At 31.1% G+C, this 11,095-nt stretch overlaps 1 protein-coding gene across 1 annotated transcript in view; it reads left to right on the forward strand.

Moving 5' to 3' along the window:
* Window positions 1–9,601, forward strand: part of LOC128995253 (discoidin domain-containing receptor tyrosine kinase B-like) — a 130,303-nt gene extending 120,702 nt beyond the window's left edge. Inside the window, exons 15-19 of the mRNA XM_054420205.1 lie at window positions 251–448; window positions 962–1,054; window positions 1,818–1,959; window positions 6,488–6,637; window positions 7,573–9,601. Coding sequence (XP_054276180.1) covers window positions 251–448; window positions 962–1,054; window positions 1,818–1,959; window positions 6,488–6,637; window positions 7,573–7,725 — 736 coding nt within the window. The 3' untranslated portion in view covers window positions 7,726–9,601. The remainder of the gene's footprint in view (window positions 1–250; window positions 449–961; window positions 1,055–1,817; window positions 1,960–6,487; window positions 6,638–7,572) is intronic.
* Window positions 9,602–11,095: the final 1,494 nt, after the last annotated feature.

The following is an 11,095-nucleotide window of genomic DNA, read 5'->3' on the forward strand; positions in this document are numbered from 1 at the left end:
CTTATATTCTTTTTATGCTATATTTTTTCAATTGATTTTTTTTGTGAATTCTACTACAATCTTCAACTTCTTGTACAGCCAACTTTGACGTATCCATTAAAACCCGTGCAGAAAAAAATTACTAACTGCTAAAAATCACAACTTACAAATATTGGCATTCAGATTTATTTTATCACACCCTCCACACTCTCTTTTGCACCCAGAGGGTTTCATACATATCTTGCCTATGTACTAATTTTTGTTTTTGCAGGAGAGAGTTCATAGAGGAGGCCGAGGCTGTATGGCGACTGGTGGACCCTAACCTCGCAATGCTGGTCGGAGCCGAACTGACCAAAGACCCTCTCTTCCTCGTGGCACAATATTCACCCCTGGGAGATCTCAACCAGTTTCTCCAGGATCACATGGCCGAGACCTCGGCACACCTTCCTCCTAATGCCAAAACCCTCAGGTAATATCCAGGATAAAGCTGGAGCTGGTGTAATATACGTTTGATCGCAGATACAAGGTACAGTGAGCAATCACAACTCCCTGAAATCATTTCGACACGAGTCTCACCACTGAAAGTTGTCTTCACTGCTTTTTTCTGCAGTTTGAATACTCTTTTTGGCCTGTTGATTGTTCAGCTACCCCACAGTCTTATTCGTATTCTGAAATAGTTGGCCAGGGTAGATTAGACCAATATGCGCCTTTAAGAGCACTTAATTTGGGCAAAGTTTTACAGGATTACGTAAAACAAAAATCCCATATTTAATCTGGGCACAAATGTGAACAACTTGGTCTCCCTATTTTAGCCCTCTGTGTAGGTGCATCCCCAGCAATTTGACTGAATCTGCAACCTCCAATACATGACCAACCATCGCCACAGGTGGAATGTCTGTTTCTGGTAGTGAAAAGTAGTAAAACTCAATAGTTTAAGTTGTATTTATGTATTTTACATTTTTAAATTGTTTCTCTTTTCCAGTTATGGTTGCCTTATATACATGGCGACCCAGATTGCTTCAGGTATGAAGTACTTGGAGGCCATGAAGTTTGTACATAGAGATCTAGCCACGAGGTATGTACAGTTTACTTTTTATTCTGTTACAACTACATTTTAGGTTAATCACGTTCCAATGCTACATAGTTTTCCACTAAAGAAAATAGCATTTCAATTAAATTAAAAAAGTTCCATTCAATCATTGTTTACAATAAACCAATATTTAATCTTTACTTAGCTATCAGCTTGATTTATCGATTTCACTGATCAATCAACAAAACCCAATGCTTTATAGAATTCACTCAGCTTTATTTAGGGAATTAAAAAACTTATTTACCTTCAATATTATAACTTACATTTAATGAAATTATATTAAAATTAACAGATTATATACATTAGTAAATGTATTATCTTTCCCAATTCAAGGTAGATTAATTGATAATCATTCCACTTATCACATATAGTTTGCCAATTTGAATACCAGTTATTCTTAAGTTGGAGGCTTACAATGATGCCGGGCAACAATTTCTGGACGAATTTAATACATGTGGCTAAATGTACTTACACCTAACCATACAAATAGTGTATACGAAAGCACGAAGAAATTGTCTTTCACACAACAACAAAAATAATCATAATTCTCTCAAATAACAGGTTCAAAAAGTTTACACAAATGACTTTTGAAAAAGCATATGATTTATTTTACAAAATATATTGTTAGTTTTTGTACACATACCATTTACTGTATTTTTTTCAATTTTTCAAAGGTAAATACAATAGTTTGATACCTCTTGGTAATATTCGGTATGTAATTGACTAAAAAAAAACTTTCTGTTGATAGAAACTGCCTTGTGGGCGAGAAGTTTCAAGTGAAGGTATCAGACCTGGGATTGGGGCGGAGTCTTTACTCAGCTGACTACTTTGATCTTGACGGCAAGGAAGCTCTGCCTATAAGATGGATGTCTTGGGAAGCTGTCTTACTGGTCAGTAATCTAAAAAATAATATCTTTTGTATATCAAAAATGCACGGCTGATTTTTCTGAAGTACAAAAATGGTTCCCTCTACAACTAAGTAAAGTATACTTAAAATCTATTGTAGTGTAACTATTTATGCAAAAGTATAGAAAATATCATGGTCCAGGAAAGAACTGTTATCTAAAAAATGTTTCTTTTTTATTTTAATAATTGTTTTTTAGACCACTCTTTTCAAAATCGACTGTATTTTTTATTTAAATATAAGTATTAAGAACAAGCGTTAGAATTACAAGAATTGACTGGAGACCAATCGTTAGACTATCAGTAGCTAACACAATAAGCTTCAATTTATTTTAGGCAACAAATAAATTACCGAATTAAAGAGTAAATAAACTCATTATTTCTGAACTTACCTACTTTCTGTGATCTCTAAAGATTACTTTTGACATTTGTGCTTCGTATTATTCACCTTTGTAATGCGCTGACCGAAAGGTATAATTAAACATAGGGTTTGTGTAACAGGTTACATAAATGTGATGAATAATTTAAATTAGTAGAATGGAGACGTTATAAAATAATAAAACCTAATACAAAGAATAGATCATTACATTAGCTTATCATCAAAATATTGTATTTATTAATCCACCACATAATAAGATAATTTGTTTGTATTTCATATACTGAAATTTGTTAAATGAATACTCTCTCACATTATAACTTTATGTGAAAGGTAACAGGGCCATTTGAATGTTGTTAATATTGTGTGGATTAATCCAAAAACAGATTACATGTTAATTGAGTAATTAACAAACACTTTAGTTACCTTTATAATTGAGAGTTTTAGAAAGCTTAAACGATTCATGACATTTGCATGTGCAATTGTAATTATCTGGTATTATTGGATAAATGTCTTATTAGAAACCAAATCATAATTGATTAATATTGGGGATGAAAGAGTGATATGAACATTATTAGCTAGACTTAAATAAAAAATAAATATGAAATTAAACATTGAAAGCTAGTTATTAACACAAAATTGGGTTAGATTTGTAATATTCGGACGGGTAGAGTTAGGTCATCTTAGTAAAAAATTTGCAAGACCAAGTTATTGAAGTTTAATGTAAATTGCAAAAGCAGGGTAAGGTTACTTAAATTTAAGATAGTTTAATTAGGTAAAACTAATGTAGGTCAGGTTAGTTTTGGTCACAAATCTCATAATCAAGTATACGGTAGATCAAACAAAAAGTTTTCATAGTATGTTGTAAAGTTTACATGTGTTTACGTTTATAAAGCACCAAACGAGTGATCTAAGCTAGAAGTTATGTAGTAATATTTGTGTAGGTTCTATTCGAACCACTTGAAATGAGATTATTGTGTGTATCTTGAGCACTAAATCACCTCAATTTTGAATCTATATTTGCCTCTACTTATCTCAAGCACAGCTGAATGTTCCAAGTCCATTTCTTTACTGGCCACAATCCAGGTGCTTGAGGTTACATGGGCAAAACCTCTCCCTTGGCCTGTTTCATAAATTCTAGTTAATGGTAGAGATTACACTTTTTAGATGCAATTTTCTTATCCAATAAGAGGCCTATAAAAAGTTAGTGGATTCTGATTTTTTTTTCTACGGTTAACCATTCAACTCGAAAAGTCTAAACAAGCTATAATAAATTCGTAAGGTCATCGAGATTATCTTTACAATGCAGCATTCACTTACAATATTCATAAACTAGATTTTTCTTGAAATCATAATTACCACCAAACTAAGCTAATATCTTCGAAATTAACTAACACAATATATGAACAGTGTCATTGTTCACATACACTAGTAAAGAATAAAGTCAATAATATTACGCATCTTCATAATTAATGGAAAAGAAACTATTATGTACTATGTTTTAGTGAGCTTTTGATTGAGCTGTAATATGGTCGGTTTTTGTATGGCATTTCACATGATTTATACCAAACTGGGAGACTAAATTCTTTTGTCTCTTTATTCCGTAATATAAATATTCAAATAAAACGTATTTTAGTCTGAAAACACGCCAGATGAGTGAAACAAAAGACATTTAAAATCAAACGTTTGGGTTTCTGTTAATAATTGTAGTATTTTCATTTCAATAACAGTTCTGAAGCGTTCATGCCCTTATTGATAGAGCATCTTATTTCATAAAAACTTTCAGTGTGTTATTTTAGTAATTCAAGAAATTGACATGAGTTTGAAGATGACTCTTTAAACAATTTTAGATATTATTTCTAGAGATTAAGATTAAGCTATAGTTAAATGAATAAGATGCATTAACTGAAACTAAAGCTTTGTCTTAAAAGTGGACATAATCTCTATTTACCTGATTAAAAAAATATCAACACTTTCTTGAACACTTACTCCATCAACACTAGTATTTGCAAACAAAGAACTTTCCATGCCATATGCAACTTATTTGACTTCAAAAAGCAAGACGCAAAACAAAAGCTGTACTAGTATTGCATTTCCTGTTTGTTAGGCTGTCTTGTAAATACTAACAAATATTGACAATTTTGGACTCTAAGGGCAATTTCAAATGGTTGGTTTTCATATTTAAAGCTATTATTGATTATGTTTATTTACCTAACCCGCCATGTTAAACTTCCCTATCCCAAGCGTGATGTATACAATTTCCTTACTTCTCGAGTGATGTAAAGTATCAAAAACTCACTCGGTGATGTAAAGAAACCCATTTAAATAACATTGAGTGAAAAACGTACCTCTATGGAGCCAACGGCGTTCAACGCTAGAAATCAGCTGTGCGCTTGAATGTTATTGTTATGCTTTAAAGTATTTTTTTAACCTAGCTTTTGTTTGTAAAAGAACGTTACTGTTAGAAGATGAGTGGAATGGATAATTAAAAAATATTGTACGTAAACCCATGTATATTGTCGGGTCAGGTAAAATCTTGTACGTTACACGTTACGCAAGAGCGTGTTTACATCACTGAGGTGAATTATGCAACTCGCTTCCGCTAGTTGCACAACATTCCCCTGCGTGATGTAAAAACGCTCTTACTACACTTGTAATGTAAATAGTTATTACAATTTTTCTTGAATTGCTTTAACCGTGTTTTTAATAACTTTGTTCCGTTCACCAACTGCATCTCTATCTATAAAAGTTAGATTTTTGTTATTTAAGACTGTTACGAGGAAAGTAAAAAATATATAATCACTCTGCACATAATACGGACAATGTGATTAAAAGTTCATCATATAGGCTACAGTATCACCAATAGCTAAAACATTATAATTTACACTTCATACCTCAACAAAGTTGTTTTCACAGCAAACAAATTAACTTCACCAACACTAAATCAACAATGGGAAGCAATTAGTGTTGAATTCAATGTCTGTTCAAATCGTTAACTATTCCGAGAAATGCTGTTCAGCGCAGAATGAAGTAAATGCCAGAAGCGACAATGGCGTCAGCTGATCACTTTTTGATTGTTGTTCTGTGGCCTCCAAAGCGATTATTTCCGACCTGCAGCCACTGTTGAACATTAGCTTACTTTGAGAAGATATTTAACCCTCATTTGAACTTATTATGTAATGTTTAGTTCGTAATTCATCGTGTTACTATTTGCACGTAATTGTTGGTTAACCACTATTGAGTAAGATACAATAGTGTACGTTTCTTTGGAATTAATTGAAAAATTAAGTTCGTTTGCTGTTTTAGGATTGATGGGTTTGTCACGTATTGCTCTCAAATATATTTGGAATGATCATTGTTTTGTACTTATCTATTTGATGATTTTATAAATCAATAAAAGTACTGTAAGTGTGGTATAAAAACACCTTATTTTCAAAGATATATTCAATATACAAAGATTGGTTTATTGACTAAATTATCAACGTTAAACCTAACAAAAACAATGTCTTTTACATTGACATTATGTTGTTGTTCACAAAATATACGTTAATTCCCAAACTTCTGTACCTCACCACTACTACTGCAAATATTTATAGGAATTTCCGACAAATAAAACTACCACTACGTAGAATTCATTGTGCACACTAATGGAAAGAAACCCCAGGATCAGTCTTAATCTTTTCATGAAATCTCCGGCTAATGATTAACTTCCAAAGCTATTTAAAAGCTTAATTGATTATCCAATTGTACATCAATCACCAACAGCAAATACTGAGGAAAAAACTTCCTGAGGTATTGTAAATCTTAACTTGCAACTTTAAAACTACATAATTCGTAATAATACAAAGGGACAGTTTTATTCTTGACAACGTTAAACGTCACTCAACTACTAGTATACTAATCAAGAAGCTCCCAATGAAACATTATAATCTGTTAAAAGTTTAAAAAAATGTAGCTTTAAAACAGAAACATCAGTCTTTAGGTGTTCATTATTGAGCTTAACAATATTTTTTTCATCAGAAGAATCGTGCAGAATAAGACGATTTCACTATCTAAATCGTCTAGTCCAGTAACGAAATTATCGCAGGTGTAATGAAAAATATTCTTTGTATCACAAGTAGGGCGTATTTTTGTTACAGGGGAGATACAGCAGCAAGAGCGATGTCTGGGCATTCGCTGTCACTCTCTGGGAGATTCTGACGTTTGCCAGAGAACAGCCCTTCGAGGAGTTGGGAGACGAGAGGATAATAGACAATGTCACTCACTTCTACCAAAACGATGGCAAACAGGTTGGTTACTGTGGTCGTCAGTCTGGTATGATTACATGTTATGATAAAGTTCCCTTCTCATATTATACGTTTTATTGTGATTACAGATGACAAAACCAAATTCAATTACAGTTATTAATACTCACCTAATTAAGTTCAATCATGAATGCAAAAAAAGGGTGCATATTTAGAAAACAGAATGTTATATGCTTTTAATTTACGTCTTTTATTTTAACTGTGTCTTCCAGCTTGGAGAGGCCATGGAACTGTGATACAATAAATAAATATATTAAAAGCCCATTCACTCTTTACCAGAAAACAAATAGCAACGTAAAAGTTAAATGAAAAATACATTTGGTGATTAAATATAGATATTGGATGAGTAAGTACTGTTGGGTCCTAATAATAACGATTGGAACTGCTTAAAAACTCTCAATGCTAGTTGTTTTATCAGTTAGAGATTTGCTCCTAGCAATACAACTGAAATTAATGACAACAAACATCATCTAATTGCTTGTGTTTGTACAACTGTGTAATCGTGTTTTGTTTGTATTGTTGTTAAGTCTTAAGTGTTTTACCATGTATATTTTTTGAAGGACCGAAGCTTCATGACTCAAAAATAATACGCTGGCCGTTTTCTTTTCATTTAGTTAACTAAAATAGCCAGTAAGTACTTCAACTAAAATGGTTGAATTAAGTTTCAGTACATAATTCAACCTAACTATCTATAAAACCGAACTATTTTTATTGCATCTGTAGAACAAACTTATATAGTTTCTATTTCAACATTACATCAACTAAATTATCTAAAAACAAATTTCTTTTCATACAAAACCAAATTGTTAAAACCTAGGTTATGTATGGTACTCAAAAGTACTACCTAGTCCTAAATTATTTAAACATTTACATTTATATGTGATACAAAAATGTATTTCTTTCCTGTTTCTTCATTCCAGAAGTACCTACCTCAGCCCTTTAACTGCCCAAAGGAGATCTATGATTTGATGTGTGAGTGCTGGCAACGGGAGGAAAAGAACAGACCAAACTTCAGGGAAATCCACCTTTTCTTACAGAGGAAGAACCTAGGATACAGTCCTGACTCAGACTGACAAACAGATGTATAGGATCTCATGTCGTTCCTCGAATAGAATAATGCATTTAATTACATTTAGATACAGTAGATTACTTGTTGGGTTGAACACTTTGTATTTCTTTACTAAAACTTGAAAAGTCAAAACCATCAATTCGAAAAATATTCAAACCAAACATTTGGGATTTGAAATAAGTAATGTCTAGCAAAATACTAAAAAAAAGGAAAACAGCAATAATATAACATAATAGCTGTACGAACAGGTTTTGAGTCGTCAACCTGATGATGACGACGTAAAAGGAGTTAAACGGCGATAGTCAAACGCAAGTGATTTTTCAAGAGGGCGTTTTCATTTATTGTTTTGTTAACTTGATTTGTTAATATTTTATATGATTAGCAACGATTATCATCCTGTTCCTTTTGATCGATTAACCAACCTTAAGATTGTAAACAACCAATTTAAACATTTTGTGGATTGCTAGTCTTACAATGTGTAAGTAAATGGCAAAACTAAGCCACAGAGTCAAAGATTTAAAATACAGTACGATATTTTAGATGTTTACCGGCAACCGTAGTTAATTTTGCCATATTAAACTTGATTTAATTTTCCCCCAACTGAAATGATTTTTTTTTCTTGAACTCAAAAAACATTTACTGTTATAAGAATAAAATATTTAATCGTAAATGTGCTGTTCACAATGCTATGTTAAATTTTAAAAATATAATAATTAAGTCTCAATATATACTAACATAAACTATCTTCATAAATTATAATGCAATGATGTAGGGTGTTGTAAATAAACATAGTGCCTAATATTAATGAAATAAATTTATATTTGGTTATAGAAAATTACATTTGTTCATATTGCATGTAAAAATATTTCAACTGTATAAAGAATTGCTGCTACTAGCTCTACTAAAACTATCTCATTGATTTATGGTATTGATAGAGAGTGTATAGAGTTGTAAATTCATAGGCTAATGACTTATGGAACAACTAAATTAAGAAATGTCTTTTCTGATTAAATAAATTTCATTTACAACGACCTTTTGCCCTTTTACTAAATAAAGGTAAATAGAGTATAGAGGTTACATAAAATATATCTCAGTTGTTTTATCCTGACTTTTTTAGTTTCTAAAAGTGTATTTATTTAAGCTAAATTTGTTCTAATTATATCATTTTAAGGTAATATGTATATTTATAAATAAAATGTTTTAAAACAATATTTGAAACACATCTCTTGGTAGAGATAACAAAAAAGGTTCTATTATAACGATTCTAACATAAGTAGGTTTGTTATATAGATCTAGAAGATTGCACGTCGTACAACTGAGGTCAAACCAAAGAATTATTTTTCAGAAATGTTAAAAATTATTACAATCATATCCTCAATTAAGGTTTCTTATTCTTGAAAAATTACCTTGAACGAAACCTAAATGGCTGCACAAATATTTGTAAATTTTTATAAAACAAGAATGCACTTTGTTTTAGATTTTTGAACTAAATGTATGAAATGCTTCTCTTGATTCCGTATTAAGGAACTGGGGACAACATTATACAATATTAGTTGTTGTGATAGTAAATACTATCGAAACTAATATTAATTAGTACAGTTAAAACTCAGATTTGATTTGTGAAAGGAAAAACGCAGTAACATGAATTGCCATTCTTCACTGAGATTTCTTTGTAAATTATTCTAGAATGATATTGCTAAAAATGTGCTTGTACAAGTTTCGGTAGTAAAAGCTATTGAGAGGTCTACTTTCCTTTTAAAAACTTTTGTACAGTGACCGTTCAATCAAAATTGAGTAATACATTTGAATTTTACCTTAAAAAACTAACTTGTTGGTTAATAGATTGGTAATTAAAATCTTTTACCAGCTATACATGTAGAACTTGTACCTACTAAATTTAAGTATAAACCCTATCAGAAACAAAATTGTAAATACTTAAATCAATGGTAAATAAATATTTTTGTTGTATTTTGTAATCTAATTTTATTTTTTGCTTTTTGTTGCCAGGATCGTAGAAAACTCTATTAAAAAAAGTGGTTTCTATGTTTGTATTGGTAGAACTACCTGTGAATGTTAATTGTTCTAGTTGATCAAAACTGTGCTTTCCCACTGAAACGTGCCTTTTCTTTCCCAGCCTTTGCTTTTCATTGTGATAGACTTGTTAGACTTTATGGTTGAATATTTGTTTTATATCCTCTCTTCCGACTTGCTTGTTATAAGGTGGACCAGTGTTTTTCATGTTGAAATATTTGTTTAGAGATCGCGGAAATCTATAAAAAATGTTACCTGTTAGAAACTGTAGTTTAACTATTGAAAATTGCTTTGTATGTACATTATATTTTAGTTGTATAGATTATTAAATACTGTAACAAATATTTTAGGTAATTTAAAATTGTATAGATTCGTATAAGAAAACTTCAATGACACATTGGTCTCTTGGATTGTTAAGTAAACAATCTAGAAATATCTACTGCTTTGGATTAAAACTACACGAATACCTCTCTTTACCATAAACCATGTATAACGAATACATCTAATGTAAACATCATAGTGTTGCATACAACTTAAAATTGCTTACCATAGTGTAGTTCCTAAGGATGTATATGTGTACATAACAATGTAAAAGAGCGGTTTCCCAGCTTCTTCTTACCTGCGCCAAGTGTAACTTTAAGTGAACTTTGACAATACCACTACCACATACTGAATGTATTTATTTAACTCTGTTTGCATTTTCAATTATATTTTAAATTAAGGGTTGACATATTTGTAATAATGTAAAATATGTATAAATGCATCTTTTGTAGCTTATTCTTGGACCAGTTTACGTAGTAAACGATTCAACATCGAGACAGTGCTTTATTTTACCTCGCGTCTTTATTTTTATATATTTAAGACTGTCAACAGAATTTTATAGTATACTCTTCATCTCACCCCATAATGCTAATTTTAATAATTTTAGTCCAAAAAAACTATTAAATACCATAGGCAATTTCTATGACTAACCAAATTTTATTATATGTTTTCAAGAAATATCTTGTAGTAATAACTTAAAAAACTTACAAAGAACTTTTTCCTAAGGTTTTAAAAATATAGGTAGAACACAACCAGTCATTTTTCAAACAAATAACACAGAGTAGCCATAAACACTCTCTTGCTAATCTTAATTATTTGAAACTCGTTCCGTACGATTTTGATGCGCTAATCACCTCACAACATTTTATTACTATTCTGATTTCATTTGTATATAAATTAGAGTATATCAATCAACATTTAACTAAACTTTGAAAAATAATTCAACTTAGTCCTGTTCGAGTCCATACGGCCTAGTTCCAGTTTTGTTGTACACACTTATACGCAATTTGGATATTGCAGTT

The sequence above is a fragment of the Macrosteles quadrilineatus genome, unplaced genomic scaffold (assembly GCF_028750875.1).
Source record: "Macrosteles quadrilineatus isolate MER2022 unplaced genomic scaffold, UCM_ALF_1.0 Scaffold_5__1_contigs__length_97177068, whole genome shotgun sequence".
In the NCBI taxonomy this organism is placed as follows: domain Eukaryota; kingdom Metazoa; phylum Arthropoda; class Insecta; order Hemiptera; family Cicadellidae; genus Macrosteles; species Macrosteles quadrilineatus.